This window comes from Salvelinus namaycush, chromosome 1 (assembly GCF_016432855.1).
Source record: "Salvelinus namaycush isolate Seneca chromosome 1, SaNama_1.0, whole genome shotgun sequence".
Taxonomy (NCBI): domain Eukaryota; kingdom Metazoa; phylum Chordata; class Actinopteri; order Salmoniformes; family Salmonidae; genus Salvelinus; species Salvelinus namaycush.
Window position 1 is genome coordinate 44,970,795 of NC_052307.1, and position 18,983 is coordinate 44,989,777.

Sequence of the window (18,983 nt, forward strand, 5' to 3'; positions counted from 1 at the left end):
TGAGCAGAGATCTCAGCTTGCATTCTAGCAAAGCCAACCAACCCCACACCAAATATACACAGAGCAAACAATTATACTCTAAACTAATGTTAGACCTATTGCTCTGTTACACAATGTAAGAACCACTAGATACAGGCTAGCCAGAAAATATATAATGCTTGCTAGCTAACCAGCCATAGAAAAGAGGCTAGCTAGCAAGCATCACCGTTGTAGCAGTTATGCAAATTTTTATTCTTCTCTTCATCATCCTCACCAATGCCTTGTTTAGATTTCAAAATCGATAAATATAATTTAACAAGCTAGTATTTATTACAAATTTGATCCATACTGGAACCCTGTGAAACGTGAAAGCACATTCCACAAAGACCACACCTCACCTGATTGGTCGGAAGAAAAAGCCCTGTCCACCAGAGCTTGTGTATTTTTTTGTACAACTACAAAACTTTTGGCTGAGGTTAGTCACTAAATTAGTGCCAAAACTCTGGGCGTACAGATTTGACATCTGCAAATGTCGTTTTGATTCACAGAAGAAGATTCACCAGTCGCAAGTTTAGTAAACGAGTTGCATTAATTCTCAAATGTAGTTGCGTGCTGGAAAATCTTATTTAATTTATTCACATATCAACTTACGTTTTGTTGCATTTATTCTCAAAAGAAGAAGCATGTTTGCAAATATTTTTTGCAACTAGAAAACTGATTATACAGGTGCAACTAGGGCTGTGGCGGTCATAAAATTTTGTCAGACGGTGATTGTCAAGCAAATAACTGCCGGTCTCACAATGTACCGTTAATTAGCATAAACAAGTTTAGCATCTCCTGGCTTCCACGCATAGCCTGCAAGCCTCTGATGCAGACCTTTGGAACATCTACATTTTTAAAAGTCTAATAAACGCATTAATATAGTGTACACCGTCACAATACATCCATAATTTATTTTAGACAGTTCTAAAGAAACATGATATGAAGATAATATAGTCTATTTCAGAAGAACAGAATAGCATACTCTGAGTTCTCCTTATGTTAGGCCCTGAAATAGCTATGTCATATGGCTGTGGGCTACACTAGTTCATTTAGCAGAGAAAAAGTTGAATTCCGTGGCATTATTTTTTTTTCTTATTTTATTGTTTGAAGAATACAATTTGTATTTGTATTTATTATGGATCCCCATTAGCTCTTCCTGGGGTCCAGCAAAAGTAAGGCAGTTTATACAATTTTAAAAACATTACAATACATTCAAAGATTTCACAACACACTGTGTGCCCTCAGGCCCCTACTCCACTACTACCTCATATCCACAGTACTAACTCCATGTGTATGTATAGCGCGCATGTTATTGTGTGTGTGTGTGTGTGTGTGTGTGTGTCTGTGCCAATGTTTGTGTTGCTTCACAGTCCCCGGTGTTCTATAAGGTGTTTTTTATCTGTTTTTTAAATCTAATTTTACTGCTTGCGTCAGTTACTTGATGTGGAATGGAGTTCAATGTAGTCATGGCTCTATGTAGTGCCTGTGTGCCTCCCATAGTCTGCTCTGGATTTGGGGACTGTGAAGAGACCTCTTGTGGCATGTCTTGTTGAGTATGCATGAGCTGTGTTCCAGTAGTTTAGACAGACAGCTCGGTGCATTCAACATGTCAATACCTCTCATAAATAAAAGTAGTGATGAAGTCAATCTCTCCTCCACTTTCAGCCAGGAGAGATTGACATGCATATTATTAATATTAGCTCTCTGTGTACATCCAAGGGCCAGCCCTGCTGTCCTGTTCTGAGCCAAGTGAAATTTTTTGTGACATCTGACCACACAACTGAACAGTATTCAAGGAGCGACAAAACTAGGCCTGTAGGACCTGCCATGTTGATAGTGTTGTTAAGAAGGCAGAGCATAGCTTTATTATAGATAGACTTCTCCCCATCTTGGCTACTACTGCATCAATATATTTTGACCATGAAAGTTTACAAATCTAGTGTTACTCCAAGCAGTTTAGTCATCTCAACTTGCTCAATTTCCACATTATTTCAAGATTTAGTTGAGGTTTAGGGTTTAGTGAGTGTTGTGTTCCAAATACAACACTTTTAGTTTTAGAAATATTTAGGGATAACTTATTCCTTGCCACACACTTGCCACAACAAAGAGCTGAAACTAACTGCAGCTCTTTGTTGAGTGTTGCAGTCATTTCAGTCACTGTAGTAGCTGACGTGTATAGTGTTGCGTCATCCGCATACATAGACACTCTGTCTTTACTCAAAGTCAGTGGCATGTCATTAGTAAAAATTGTAAAAAGCAAGTAGCCTAAACAGCTACCCTGGGGAATTCCTGATTCTAACTGGATTATATTTGAGAGCCTTCCATTAAAGAACACCCTCTGTGTTCTGTTAGATAAGTAACTCTTCATCCGCATTATAGCAGGGGGTGTAAAGCCTTAATACATACGTTTTTCCATCAGCAGACTGTGATCAATAATGTAAAAGCTGCACTGAAGTCTAACAAGATAGCCCCCACAATCATTTTATCATACATTTCTCTAAGCCAATCATCAGTCATTTGTGTAAGTGCTGTGCTTGATGAGTGTCCTTCCCTATAAGCATGCTGAAATTCTGTTGTCAATTTGTTTACTGTGAAATAGCATTGTATCTGGTCAAACAATTTTTTTTCCAGAAGTTTACTAAGGGTTGGTAACAGGCTGATTTTGGTCGGCTATTTGAGCCAGTAAAGGGGGCTTTACTATTCTTGGGTAGCGGAATGACTTTAGCTTTCCTTCAGACCTGAGGGCACACGCTCTCTAGTAGGCTTAAATTGAAGATGTGGCAAATAGGAGTGGCAATATCGTCTGCTATTATCCTCAGTAATTTTCCAACCAGATTTTCAGACCCCGGGGGCGTATCATTGTTGATAAACAACAAAAAATTCACCTCTTCCACACTGACTTTACAGAATTCAAAAGTACATTTCTTGTCTTTCATAATTTGGTCCAGTATATACTTGGATGTGTAGTGTCAGCGTTTGTTGCTGGTATGTCATCCATATGTTTGCTTATCTTGCCAATGAAAAAGTCATTAAAGTAGTGTGCAATATCACTGGGCTTTGTGATGAATGAGCCATCTGATTCAATAAATGAAGGAGCCGAGTTGGCTTTTTTCCCCAAAAATGTCATTTAACCTGTTGAGGACAGAGGGCGCTGTTTTCACTTTGGGGGACAATCGTGCCCAATTTAACCTGTTTGGGCTGCAGCCCGACACCGGTACACTTATGACAACATCCAGCTCAAGTGCAGGGCGCGAAATTCAAAAGATATTTTTTTTAAATATTTAACTTTCACACATTAACAAGTCCAATACAGCATATGAAAGGTACACATCTTGTGAATCAAGCCAACATGTCCGATTTTTAAAATGTTTTACAGGGAAGACACAATATGTAAATCTATTAGCTAACCACGTTAGCAAAAGACACCACTTTTTACTCCATCAGTTTTTTACTCCATCAGTAGCTATCACAAATTCGACCAAATAAAGATATAAATAGCCACTAACCAAGAAACAACTTCATCAGATGACAGTCTGATAACATATTTATTGTATATCTTTTTTTTTCTTAGAAAAATGTGCATATTTCAGGTATAAATCATAGTTTACATTGCAGCTACAGTCAGAAATTGCACCGAAAGCAGACAGAAAAATTACAGACACCAACGCCAAATAACTAAATACTCATCATAAAACATTTCTGAAAAATACATAGTGTACAGCAATTGAAAGACAGGCATCTTGTGATTCCAGACAATATTTCCGATTTATCAAGTGTTTTACGGCGAAAACACAATATAGCGTTATATTAGCGTAGCCACAATAGCCAGAAACACTTGGGCGCCGACGACCAGTTCACATGCATGACAGATATTAGAAATAGCATCATAAAATGTTTCTTACTTTTGGTGATCTTCCGTCAGAATGTTGGACAAGGTGTCCTTTGTCCAGAACAGTCGTTGTTTGGATCTGGAACGGCAAATTTCCCTCTTGATTTAGCATGGGCACTTGCCAAGTGGCACGGATCTCTCCAACGTCAACAAAGTCAGAGAACGGAACACGGCAAAACTCCCGAAAAAAATTCAATAATCTGATTAAACTATATTGAAAAAACATACTTTACGATGATATGGTCACATGTATCAAATAAAATCTAAACCGGAGATGTTAGTCGTCCATAACGACAGCTAAACAGAAGGCAAATCCATGTCCCCTTTCGCGTGCTCCAGAAACAGGAAATGGACGGTCACGTCATACAAAGAGCTTTAATTCCACCTCAGACCAAGATAAACACAAAATTTCTTCTCTCACCGCCTCTTGACAACCAGGGGAAGGTGTATGAAGTGTACGTAGACTCTTACGTATCATGCCCATGTATAGGCAGGAAGTTGAAGAGAGCATCGATTTCTGACATTCCACTTCCTGGTCAGGAAATGTGCTGCAGAATGAGTTCTGTTTCACTCAGAGAAATAATTCAAACGGTTTTAGAAACTAGAGAGTGTTTTCTATCCAATAGTAATAATAATATGCATATTGTACGAGCAAGAATTGAGTACGAGGCCATTTGAAATGGGCACGATTAAACTGGCTACTCAATACTGCCCCTTGCAGCCATAAGAAGTTAAACGGCCTCGTACTCAATTCTTGCTCGTACAATATGCATATTATTATTACTATTGGATAGAAAACACTCTCTAGTTTCTAAAACCGTTTGAATTATATCTGTGAGTAAAACAGAACTCCTTTTGCAGCAAACTTCCTGACAGGAAGTGGAAAATCTGAAATCGATGCACTGTTCTAGGGCCTGCCTATTAATGTCCTTGATATTTATTAGTATAGATGCACTTCATACGTCTTCCACTAGATGTCGACAGGCAGTGAGAGAAGAAATGGAGTGTGTAACTTGATCTGGGGTCGAATAATATCTATCGGCATGACGTGTCACCAGTTTCCTGTTTTCTGGAGAGCGCGTGAAGGGACCTGGATTTGCCTTCTGATAAGCTGTCGTTATGGACGACTAATATCTCCGGCTTTGATTTTATTTGATACATGAGACAATATCATCGTAAAGTATGTTTTTTCAATATAGTTTTATTAGATTATTGAAATTTATTCGGGACGTTAGGCGTGTTGCGTTGTGTGCCTTTGTTCAGGAAGGAGAGCTTAGCGCCACTTTGCTAGCTTTCCGTGCTAATTGACTGGAGAAGAGGACATTCTAAATCCAAACAACGATTGTTCCCGACAAAGGACCCCTTGTACAACATTCTGATGAAAGATCATCAAAAGTAGGACCCATTCTATGATGCTATTTCATATATCTGTCGAACATGTTGTACTCGTCTTTTGCGCCCAGATTTTGGGTACTCTCTCGCTATAACTAAGCTGGATGTCGTAATGAAGTTATTTTTAGAATTCTAACACGGCGATTGCATTAAGAACTAGTGTATCTATCATTTCCTATACAACATGTATTTTCTAGTAACGTTTATGAATAGTTATTTGGTCAGAATAGTTGGAGTGTCATAAAAATATTCGCACATTCTGGGAAAAAGATGCTACGTTAGCACAATGTATAACCACTGATTTCAGCTCTAAATATGCACATTTTCGAACAAAACATAAGTGTATGTATAACCTGATGTTATAGGACTGTCATCTGATGAAGCTTATCAAGGTTAGTCAAAAATTATATATCTTTTGCTGGTTTATTCGCTATCGCTAACGTGCCTATTGCTATCGCTAACGTGCCTTGATGAATGAATGCGGTAGTGTGGTAGGCTATTGTAGTAAGCTAATATAATGCTATATTGTGTTTTCGCTGTAAAACACTTAAAAAATCTGAAATATTGGCTGGATTCACAAGATTTTTGTCTTTAATTTGCTGTACACCATCGATTTTTCAGAAATGTTTTATGATGAGTATTTAGGTATTTGACGTTGGTGTCTGTAATTACTCTGGCTGCTTCGGTCCTATTTGTGACGGTAGCTGTGATGGTAGCTGCAATGTAAAACTGATTTATACCTCAAATATGCACATTTTTCGAACAAAACATAGATTTATTGTATAACATGTTATAAGACTGTCATCTGATGAAGTTGTTTCTTGGTTAGTTTGGTTGGTTCTTGGTTAGTTAGGTTGGCTTTGTGCATGCTACCTGTGCTGTGAAAAATGTCAGTCCTTTTTTGTATTTGGTGGTGAGCTAACATAAATATATGTGGTGTTTTCGCTGTAAAACATTTTAAAAATCGGACATGTTGACTGGATTCACAAGATGTGTATCTTTCATTTGCTGTATTGGACTTGTTAATGTGTGAAAGTTAAATATTTCAAAAAAATATCTTTTGAATTTCGCGCTCTGCCTTTTCAGTGGAATGTGGGAGGAGTTCCGCTAGCGGAACGCCGGAGCCAGATTAAGGTGTCCCAAAGCTTTCTACTATCATTCTTCATATAATTTTACTAGTTATGACTATTATATTGTGATCACTACATCCTATGGATTTGGATACTGCTTTAAAGCAAATATCATCAGTGTTAGTAAAAATGTGATCAATACATGTTGATGATTTCATTCCTGTGCTGTTTGTAACTACCCTGGTAGGTTGACTGACAACCTGAACCAGGTTGCAGGCACTGGTTACAGTTTGACGTTTTTGCCTGAGTGGGCAGCTTGATGATAGCCAGTAAATATTTAAATCACCCAGAAAATATATTCTCTGTTGATATCACATACATTATCAAGCATTTCACACATTTTATCCAGATACTGACTGTTAGCACTTGGTGGTCTATAGCAGCTTCCCACAAAGCAGGAGGCTCAGCTGAAAGCAGGAGGCTCAGCTGAAAGCCATGAGTTGTTTATCGTGCGCGACCGTGAGCGCGAGCTCCGTTCTCTTTCCTTTCCTTTCTAATGACAACGGAATTCTCCGGTTGGAATATTATAGAAGATTTATGATAAAACCATCCTAAAGATTGATTATATACATCGTTTGACATGCTTCTACAAACTGTAATGAAACTTTTTTTGACTTTTCGTCTGGACTTAGTGCCCGCGCTTTGTGCATTTGGATTAGTAACCTAAACGTGCAAACAAAAAGTAGGTATTTGGACATAAAGATGGACTTTATCGAACAAAACAAACATTTATTGTGGAACTGGGAGTGCATTCCGATGAAGATCATCAAAGGGAAGTGAATATTTATAACGCTATTTCTGACTTTTGTTGACTCCACAACATGGCGGGTATCTGTATGGCTTGTTTTGGTGGCTGAGCGCTGTACTCAGATTATCGCATGGTGTGCTTTCGCCGTAAAGCTTTTTTGAAATCTGACATAGCGGTTGCATTAAGGAGAAGTTTATCTTTAATCCTATGTGTAACATTTGTATCTTTCATCAACGTTTATGATGAGTATTTCTGTAAATTGATGTGGCTCTCTGCAAAATCACCGGATGTTTTGGAGGCAAAACATTACTGAACATAACGTGCCAATGTAAACTGAGATTTTTGGATATAAATATGAACTTTATGGAACAAAACATACATGTATTGTGTAACATGAAGTCCTATGAGTGCCATCTGATGAAGATCATCAAAGGTTAGTGATTCATTTTATCTCTATTTCTGCTTTTTGTGACTCCTCTCTTTGGCCGGAAAATGTCTGTATGTTTTTTTGACTAGGCGCTGACCTAACATATTCGCATGGTATGCTTTCGCCGTAATGCCTTTTTGAAATTGGACACTATGGTTGGATTTACAACAAGTGTATCTTTAAAATGGTGTAAAATACATGTATGTTTGAGCAATTTTAATTATGGGATTTCTGTTGTTTTGAATTTGGCGCCCTGCAGTTTCACTGGCTGTTGACGAGGTGAGACGCTACCATCCCACATACCCTAGAGAGGTTAATGCTTATTCACTACTGTTGCCAACAAGTTGGTTGAAAATCTACCAGATCATTCAGGCCTTTACAGAGAGGGTAAAGTCTGGGAGTTTTACTCTAAGCAGGGGGTTGAAGCTGATGCCTTTTCATTTGGTAAAGTTTCAGAAACATCTGTGTTAAAGAAAATACTGCAAAGCAACGGGTCTTGATAACATTCCTTCCAGGTTCTTGAAGGATGCTGCAGAGAGTATTACCAGAGATGGAAGCGGAAGCGAGACATCCCACTCGCTAGTTTTTTCTGGTTCATATAGAGTAACTGAACTAAGCAGACCAGAGCCACCCCCTTAAGCAAACCAGAACTTACTCTTTTTCTACCATGGTAAATGCGACTCACCACCTGGATTCGGTCTTATGTAGCGACATTTGAATTTCTGTTTTTTACATTGGATAAAAGTAGAGACAGAGCTACAAAATGGTATATCATACCCTGCATTTGAGGAAACAATTGGAAAGTAATTCTGCTTTGAAAGTTGATCAACTTGTAAACTCACTTTTGAGAAAACCGTCTTTCAATGTTTTGGTATTACTATTGGAGAACCCTTCTTTGTCTACACCCATTCAGCATTGTTCACACCTTCTTAAGCCTTAGCCCCACCCATCTCTATAAGCTATTGGGGATCCCACGCCAACCTAGTTTTTCTATTTCTTCCACCCCAGTAGCCGGACGCCGCTCTGGTTTGGTGGAAGTTTTGCCGCCGAGTCGGGTCTCCACAGGCGATGGACCGGTGCAAGGCAGGGTTCCATCCCCGAAGGGGTCTCCCCCTTCCTTGGAGAACGGAGCGATCTCAACCCAACCAACCAGCCATGGAGATACGTCACTCACGGTGGAAGTCGAAGAAGGTGTCCTCTGGCATCAGGGGTCTCCATGGAGTTGTTGAGCCCGGAACTGACACAGACCAGAAACAGCTTTGCCGCCCTCGATCCAGAGGTTCCGGCGCCTTCGTCCTTGGTGGCCTTCCAATCAAGATCGGATCCGGAGGTACCTGCGTCTTCGTCCTCGGCTCTGTCTTCCTTTCCGGTGGCTTCTACCTCGGGTTCAGATCCTTGGAGCTCCCAGCCTCACCAGACCGTGAGGCTGCCTGAGAGACTGGCACATTCAACATCACCAGCTGTCATCATAGGCAGCTCTATGGTGAGAAACATCTCAGGCCCTAAGGCAAAAACCCTGTGCTACCAGGAGCATGAGTACAGGACATAAAAAGGCTGCTTCCGACTGTTCTACCACAGATGCCGGGAGCTGACACTGTCGTAGTCCATGTGGGGTCCAACGATATCAGGAGGGCTAGCTCGGAACATTTAAAAGACTCCAAAAAACGGCCAATAACTTCAGGTCCAGTACCATCGTTGGGCCGCGGGTGTGAAAGATTCAGCGAACTGCTGGAATTACACATCTGGCTAATAGACTACTATAGCTCTGCTGGAGTCACTTTTATTGATACATTTGACACCTTCTGGAAACAGAAGATACTCTACAGGAATGACGGAGTCCATCTAAATCATCTTGGCTCCTGGACTCTGTGCACACATTTCAAGGCTGCGTTGAAACAATGACTGGTAAATGAACCAAGACCAGCTCAGTTAACCTCTCTAGGGTACGTGGGACGCTACCGTCCCACCTGACCAACATCCATTGAAAGTCCCGGGCGCCAAATTCAAACAACAGAAATCTCATGATTAAAATTTCTCAAACATACAAGTATTATACACCATTTTAAAGATAAACTTCTTGTTAAGACTGTCTGCCACTTAAGTCTTGTCAGAACTGACTTGACATTTAATATCCAGGCTGAGACTACTAGTCTTGGTCTAAAGTATGTTACTATATCCTTAGCTACTTCAGAGACTTCCAGAGCTTGTCAACTGATTCACTTGACTTCTGGGCCAACCAAGCTAACAGCAAATGTTCCCACAACTTTAGAGAACATTCCCTTAGGAGACTCATTAGGTCATTAAAACTAATGTTTTCATAGGAATGTTCCTGTGATGTGCAAGTAATGTTTCCAAGATACCATTCCCTTACTGTCAAATGGAACATACCCAGAAAGTGGTTACCATGTTATCAGAACTTAAAACCTGTCTGGCTCTGGCGTTCCGCTAGCGGAACTCCTCCCACATTCCACTGAAAAGGCAGAGCGCGAAATTCAAAAGATATTTTTTTGAAATATTTAACTTTCACACATTAACAAGTCCAATACAGCAAATGAAAGATACACATCTTGTGAATCCAGTCAACATGTCCGATTTTTAAAATGTTTTACAGCGAAAACACCACATATATTTATGTTAGCTCACCACCAAATACAAAAAAGGACAGACATTTTTCACAGCACAGGTAGCATGCACAAAGCCAACCTAACTAACCAAGAACCAACCAAACTAACCAAGAAACAACTTCATCAGATGACAGTCTTATAACATGTTATACAATAAATCTATGTTTTGTTCGAAAAATGTGCATATTTGAGGTATAAATCAGTTTTACATTGCAGCTACCATCACAGCTACCGTCACAAATAGGACCAAAGCAGCCAGAGTAATTACAGACACCAACGTCAAATACCTAAATACTCATCATAAAACATTTCTGAAAATGGTGTACAGCAAATTAAAGACAAACATCTTGTGAATCCAGCCAATATTTTTCCCGATTTTTTAAAATTGTTTTACAGCGAAAACACAATATAGAATTATATTAGCTTACTACAATAGCCTACCACACTACCGCATTCATTCATCAAGGCACGTTAGCGATAGCAATAGGCACGTTAGCGATAGCGAATAAACCAGCAAAAGATATCATTTTTGACTAACCTTGATAAGCTTCATCAGATGACAGTCCTATAACATCAGGTTATACATACACTTATGTTTTGTTCGAAAATGTGCATATTTAGAGCTGAAATCAGTGGTTATACATTGTGCTAACGTAGCATCTTTTTCCCACAACGTCCGGATATTTTTCTGACACTTTTTCTGACACACATATTCTGACCAAATAACTATTCATAAACATAACTAAAAAATACATGTTGTATCGGAAATGATAGATACACTAGTTCTTAATGCAATCGCCGTGTTAGAATTCTAAAAATAACTTCATTACGATATGCAGTTTACGTTATGGCGAGAGCGTGCCCAAAACCTGGCAGCAAACTACTAGTTCACATGTACGACAAATATATGAAATAACATCATAAAATGGGTCCTACTTTTGCTGATCTTCCATCAGAATGTTGTACAAGGGGTCCTTTGTCCAGAACAATCGTTGTTTGGTTTTAGAACGGCCTTTTTCCCTCTCGATTTAGCAAGCACACTTGCCAAGTGGCGCGAATCTCTCCATCGTCAACAAACTCAGAGAACGGAACACGGCAAAACTCCCGAAAAAATTTCAATAATCTGATTAAACTATATTGAAAAAACATACTTTACGATGATATTGTCACATGTATCAAATAAAATCAAAGCCGGAGATATTAGTCGTCCATAACGACAGCTTATCTCTGTTCACAACATTGACATCAGCAAACCGCTCATCCACATGACGCCATACACACTATCTGCCTTCTGCCCCGGTACAGTTGAAACCGGGATTAATCAGTGAAGAGCACACTTCTCCAGAGTGCCAGTGGCCATCAAAGATGAACATTTGCCCACTGAAGTTGGTTACGATGCCAAACTGCAGTCAGGTCAAGTCCCTGGTGAGGACGACAAGCTTCCCTGAGACAGTTTCTGCAGAAATTCTTCAGTTGTGCAAACCCACAGTTTCATCAGCTGTCCGAGTGATTGGCCTCAAATGATCCCGCAGATGAAGAAGCCGGATGTGGATGTCCTGGACTTGCGTGGTTACACATGGGCTGCGACATTGGATGCAGTTTATGGTAGAGAAATAAACGTAACATTATCTTGTAACAGCTCTTGTGGATATTCCTCCAGTCAGCAAGCCAGTTGCACGCTCCCTCAAAACTTGAGACATCTGTGGCATTCTGTTGTGTGACAAAACTGCATATTTTAGAGTAGCCTTTTATTGTCCCCAGCACAAGGTGCACCTGTGTAATGATCATGCTGTTTAATCAGCTTCTTTATATGCCACACCTGTCAGGTGGATGGATTATCTTGGCAAAAGAAAAATGCTCACTAACAGGACACAAATGTGTGCAAAACATTTTAGAGAAATAAGCTTTTTGTGCATATGGAAAATGTCTGGGATTGCTTATTTAAGCTCATGAAACATGGGACCAACACTTTACATGTTGAGTTTATTTTTTGTTCAGTGTAGATGAAAATATTCCCTTTACTAATGAAAAACGGGACACTAAAACATTAGGGGAACATTACAGGTAACATTAGAAACACGTTCTCTCCCTAGACTTGTTAGCTGGGAATGCAGGGAGTTGTGCAATTACAGCATTCTATCGGACACATTTACCTTTAAATCCATTGTTCCTATAAGTGATGTATTATTGTAGGTAATATCTGATTCTATATTTAATAATGTTGTATCAAAGCCAATTGATAGCTTCGAACAATACGTTTCCCTTCATGACGACATGTTTGGCCAAAACATGGCTTGTGCAATAAGGAGGTGCATCTTGGGATATGTAGTAGGTAATTTAGGGACATACCTCCAATTCTAAATGCTTTAACCATCAAAACACAACAAGGACCATGATGCTGCTCGAAATTGCGCATGTATATTGCAGACAGCTGATGACCATAAAGAATGATAGCAGCATCTAATGGCCAAAATACTTTATTAGCGCCAATGAGCGCTTCCACCATTTTAATGTGGTCAACTGGGTGGGACTTCAATTTTATTGGCTGATCCCTCCTGGTGACCCTGTTGTAGTCATGTCCAACCGGGTCCTCATAAGTGATCAGCCAATCGTGAAGAAGAAAATTGACCTCTTCACATTGGAGATAGTCTAATGGCGCTACCACAGACGCTATAATGGCACAGATAAAAAAAATATTTGTCCTCTATCTAGCTCTATGCTGATAACTCATCTAATATGCTAGCTACTTCGCTGAAATAAAAGGTACCTGAAAACTGCAAGCGAACCACCACTGGAGCCATTTGAGGAGAAAGTAATAAAGTAAAATGTTATTTTGTTCTGGTTTGTGTAATTTAAAGGACAGGATACATATCTAAGTGTTTCTCAAATACACTCAATCTAGGTTGTTTTCTGATTCGGCCGGCCCGCTCGGCGCCTTGAAACAATGCATAGCTACAAAGCAGCTAGGATTTGTTAGGCTAGTAGCTAACGCTACATTTATCATATGCGAAGTTTAAATGGGAAGCTAGCTATCTAATTATATCATGTTCAACACTTCTATAACACACTACTTAACATTTTAGGTGTAGCTACACGCGAACTAGTGGAGTATGTACGTTGCTAGCTAGCTCTTTGCATGGCGTGCACATTTAGGATTTTGCCGATTGAGAGGCTAGTTAGCAAGCTAGCATTGCGTTGCCCTGCCCGCCATCTTTTTAAAGGAATAGATGTGATGATACGTAAACATGCACACAATCGCTACATGTAAAATAACTACTATTTTGTGAGATAAAGAGTGGATAAGTAGTTGTGTACATTTAGCAATATGCATTTTAATTGCTAAGCGTGTCAGATCTTGGACGTAACATGGGGGGGGGGGGATGTGCTTTTGGGAATGTTTTATCTCTGCATCATTGATGTTGCCTAGCTACAGATGTGATTTAACCAAATATTGTTGGTATCCATTACTGGGAGTTACAGGTTTGGTACTGTTTGGTGTAGCTACAGATTGTAACACCATATAATGTAATTACAGGTTTGGTACTGTTTGGTGTAGCTACAGATTGTAACACCATATCATGTAATTACAGGTTTGCCTGTACAGAAGCTGCAAGATAACTTTATGCTAAACTGGTATTGGCTATACAATCTTCGTTCTTGATTTGTGGAAACGGGAGTCCCATAAAATGAGTTTCAGGGGGTCCGTTTGAATTTTGAAAATGCTCCGTTATTAAAATAAAATATATTTTTGCTCCATGAAGTAATCCAACAATGTGTATACACTGCCATCTTGTCTATTTCAAGTGTTCTCTCATTGATGGAGACAGGGCTGTCATGACATGCAGCACTTTGGGGTGGACACCCATCTGTCTCGATTAATGGGAGAATATTTGAAATAGACAAGATGGCAGCGTACACATTGCTGGATGACTTCATGGAGCAAAACATTTATTTTAATAATGGAGCATTTTCTTAATTCAAACGCTCCACCTTCAACTGGACACGGACATTTTAGAAGATACATTTTGGGCGAATTGAGAATGAAGAAAGTATTGTTAAGGTCGGTCGAAAATTCTCTGCTACACTTACAGTAAGTGATAATGCCCGAGAAGCCGGTGTTTGGAGGATATATTGGCACGGGTATTGTCTGAAAGACTGCAAACTAGATGCACTAAGTTTCGTTATATCTTTTTTCAATTGACATTTCTTTATATATCCATAAAAATTATGGCAGCTGATTCGTGATTTCGACAGGATGAGAAACGCTGCCTGCCTCTCTCCTCCCGAACCCTACACGTTCATTGTTATGGGACAGTTGGAGATAGAATTTGAATATTGAAACAATTTTGCAGAGACAGACAGTAAGGTTTATACAAATCTCCACTGTTAAAAAACTAAATGTTAGTCTAATTTAAATGTGAGATAATGTGGAGATCAAGTTTATATCAGCTGATGAGACAGTGGGCAGTCAGATGGTACAGAGTAAATAGGCATTTTTACGTCATAGATTTAGCAGGTGGTAATTTGTGGAATAGACACCGGCTGGAATGCGTTTTTAACCAACCAGCATTCACGATTAGACCCACCCTTTGTATAGCAAACAAACACTACCTAACCTGTAACTCCCAGTAATGGATACCAATTTTGGGGGGGAAATTATCTGGTTTAACAATCTAGCTAGCTGTTGCCCAGTTAAATGCTAAATTCTTTGCCCATTTTACACATTCTAAGTGATCAGGTGTCTGTGCAGGCTATATTACTTAGGCTAGATGTAATGTGTACTCACATTTTTTATTAATTACATTTTTTGTTTATTATTTAGCTACCACTGAGAGCTCAAAGTCTTTGTCATAAAATGTTAGCCTCATTGACTCAAGTAAACTTTACTGTCTGCGAGGATGCTATCTTGAACTCTGAGTGTCATATTTTCTGAACTGCAGCTCCCTTCATTTTCTAATTCCAATATTTGTTTATTTTGTTTTGCAGGGCACGGACACTCAGGTCATGAGATGGGATGTGTGTACTGCTGGAGGAATAAGGAGCTGAAAGAGGAGCAAAGTATCCGTTGAAAACACTCAGACGTTTTGCAGAACTGGGAAGAAGTGTTCTCCTGTTGCCAGTATGTCGGCTGTTCCTGCGGCCGTCCCGACGCTTGTTAATCCTCCGCCACCAGAGTTCTTCAACCCCAACAAGCCTGGCAGGAAAACTAACCAACTACAGTACATGCAGAATGTTGTGGTGAAGACTCTATGGAAACATCAGTTTGCGTGGCCCTTTTATACGCCTGTGGATACCATCAAATTATGTCTTGCTGTAAGTCGAGTCCACACTCTGTAGTTTTCTCTTTGTTATTGGTAGTTAGTAATAGGTAGAAGCAGATCCTTTAAGCTAGTAGGGCTGTCCCCAACAGAAAAAAATCTTGGTCCACCGAAAGTTGTCTGTTCTTTCGACCAATCGACTGGTCAACATTTTTAAAGTGTATTTTTCCATATAACATCAAATATATGCATTGAGCTTGTCTGATGCTTTAAGCTTACGGTTTGATAAAATAAGACAAATGCCGCAAGAGTGCGCCATAGATCTAGATAACCAGAATTTTAAAAAACGTAACCTGACCCTACTATTCTCCTCCCTCTCCTGCTGGCTTTCGTAGATTCTGCCATTACTCATTGTTTTTTTCTATAAATTACTGACAACATTTCTCCCAAATTCCAAATAAAAAATATTGTCATTTAGAGCATTTATTTTCAGAAAATGACAACTGGTCAAAATAACAAAAAAGATGCAGTGTTGTCAGACCTTGAATAATGCAAAGAAATAAGTTCATATGAATTTTTAAACACAATACTAATGTTTTAACTTAGGAAGAGTTCAGAAATCAATATTTGGTGGAATAACCCTGATTTTCAAACACAGCTTTCATGCGTCTTGGCATGCTCTCCACCAGTCTCACATTGATGTTGGGTGACTTTATGCCACTTCTGGAGCAGAAATTCAAGCAGCTCGGCTTTGTTTGATGGCTTGTAACCTTCCATCTTCCTCTTGATCACATTCCAGAGGTTTTCAATGGGATTCAGGTCTGGAGATTGGGCTGGCCATGACAGGGTCTTGATCTGGTGGTCCTCCATCCACACCTTGATTGACTTGGCTGCGTGGCATTAAAATAACATCAAATTGATCAGAAATACAGTGTAGACATTGTTAATGTTGTAAATGACTATTGTAGCTGGAAACAGCAGATTTTTTAATGGAATATCTAAACTCAGCTAAAAAAGAAACGTCCTCTCACTGTCAACTGCGTTTATTTTCAGCAAACTTAACATGTGTAAATATTTGTATGAACAAAACAAGATTCAACAACTGAGACATAAACTGAACAAGTTCCACAGACGTGACTAACAGAAATTGAATAATGTGTCCCTGAACAAAGGGGGGGTCAAAATCAAAAGTAACAGTCAGTATCTGGTGTGGCCACCAGCTGCATTAAGTACTGCAGTCCATCTCCTCCTCATGGACTGCACCAGATTTGCCAGTTCTTGCTGTGAGATGTTACCCCACTCTTCCACCAAGGCACCTGCAAGTTCCCGGACATTTCTGGGGGGAATGGCCCTAGCCCTCACCCTCCGATCCAACAGGTTCCAGATGTGCGCAATGGGATTGAGATCTGGGCTCTTCGCTGGCCATGGCAGAACACTGACATTCCTGTCTTGCAGGAAATCATGCACAGAATGAGCAGTATGTCTGATGGCATTGTCATGTCAGGATGAGCCTGCAGGAAGGGTACCACATGAGGGAGGAGGATGTCTTCCCTGTAACACACAGCATTGAGATTGCCTGCAATGACAACAAGCTCAGTCCGATGATGCTGTGACACACCGTCCCAGACCATGACAGACCCTCCACCTCCAAATCGCTCCAGAGTACAGACCTCGGTGTAACGCTCATTCCTTCTGCGATAAACGCGAATCCGACCTTCACCCCTGGTGATACAAAACCGCGACTCGTCAGTGAAGAGCACTTTTTGCCATTCCTGTCTGGTCCAGCAAAGGTGGGTTTGTGCCTATAGGCAACGTTGTTGCCGGTGACGTCTGGTGAGGACCTGCCTTACAACAGGCCTACAAGCCCTCAGTCCAGCCTCTCTCAGCCTATTGTGGACAGTCTGAGCACTGATGGAGGGATTGTGCATTCCTGGTGTAACTCGGGCAGTTGTTGTTACCTGTCCCGCAGGTGTGATGTTCGGATGTACCGATCCTGTGCAGGTGTTGTTACACGTGGTCTGCCACTGCGAGGACGATCAGCTGTCCGTCCTGTCTCCCTGTAGCGCTGTCTTAGCCGTCTCACAGTACGGACATTGCAATGTATTGCCCTGGCCACATCTGCAGTCCTCATGCCTCCTCGCAGCATGCCTAAGGCACGTTCACACAGATGAGCAGGGACCCTGGGCATCTTTCTTTTGGTGTTTTTCAGAGTCAGTAGAAAGACCTCTTTAGTGTCCTAATTTTTCATAACTGACCTTAATTCCCTACCGTCTGTAAGCTGTTAGTATCTTAACGACTGTTCCACAGGTGCATTAATTGTTTATGGTTCATTGAACAAGCATGGGAAACGGTGTTTAAACCCTTTACAATGAAGATCTGTGAAGTTCTTTGGATTTTTACAAATTATATTTGAAAGACAGGGTCCTGAAAAAGGGCTGTTTCTTTTGTTGCTGAGTTTATATTATTTGTTACTGCTCGACTAAAACAATCTCGGTTGACCAACAGACTGAATGCTAGAATCTGTAAAAATGCTGTGAAAATTATGATAATTCCCTTGTACTGAAAGGACTGTTTGAATAGACCGCTGAAATTTCAGCCTGTTTTGGTGGGATAAAGTCTTGGCCTGCCTGGTGCCAGACCCATAAGAAAGAGAGTTCCAAACCTCTCCGCCAATGACAGCTCATTTTCAGTTCTCCCCTCCCCACTCAGACCACTCCCAGACAGTCCGAGCAAACTTCTTGAGAATTGCCACTTTGCTAAGAAGCTATTTTTGTTTCTTTTTGACCATTTTCATTGAAAACAATCACAGTAAGGTACTTAGTTGTTACCCAGAAATGATTTGATTTTGATATAAAAACGTCTGCATTGGACCTTAAACCATGTTTTGAGGCTATATAGTGTTTGTTTAGATTTTACTTTTACAAACATTGGAGTAAAACAAGCTTATTTTTTGGGTTCTAATAGGGTATTACAGTTTAACTAAGCTCATGAGGCATGTATAAGTTATATTCTCAAAGAATCAATGGGTATATGTCATTCATGTATAAGTCCAGAAATGGATGTAATAGCTAAGGATTCTAGCTTTAACGCTACATTTGGCTCTGGGTAGAAGTAGGCTCTTATATTTGAATGTAAATACTCTGTGTTGGATGTATGTACATTTTTGTGTGGTTCCTAAGTAGTAGTAACATTACGATGTGTGAAAGGATGAACCCCTCATTGTTCAACATTCATCATCTTAAAACATGTTGTTTATTTCCTGGACATTTATTTTATTGCTCCCTCATATTGAATGGTTCTTTCCAATTGATGCTGTCATATAGGACTATCATAAAGTTATCAAGAGCCCAATGGACATGGGAACAATAAAGAAGAGGCTAGAGAATAACTACTATTGGAGCGCCAGCGAGTGCATGCAGGACTTCAACACAATGTTTACCAACTGTTACATCTACAACAAGGTAAATTCTCCTTTACCATTAATTCCAAATCCA

The 18,983-nt window shown here is 40.0% G+C and overlaps 1 protein-coding gene across 6 annotated transcripts in view; it reads left to right on the forward strand.

Annotated features, from left to right (window-relative positions):
* The first annotated feature begins 12,865 nt into the window (after window positions 1–12,865).
* The window catches only part of LOC120044610 (bromodomain-containing protein 3-like), a 39,775-nt gene continuing 33,657 nt past the window's right edge, over window positions 12,866–18,983 (forward strand). For 4 of the 6 annotated variants that reach the window (XM_038989284.1, XM_038989312.1, XM_038989305.1 and 1 more), the window contains exons 1-3: window positions 12,869–13,051; window positions 15,218–15,544; window positions 18,813–18,950. In XM_038989284.1, coding sequence (XP_038845212.1) covers window positions 15,353–15,544; window positions 18,813–18,950 — 330 coding nt within the window. In that variant the 5' untranslated portion in view covers window positions 12,869–13,051; window positions 15,218–15,352. Of the gene's footprint in view, window positions 13,052–15,217; window positions 15,545–18,812; window positions 18,951–18,983 lie in introns of all 6 variants that reach the window. The other 2 variants (XM_038989299.1, XM_038989290.1) reach the window with 2 other exon arrangements.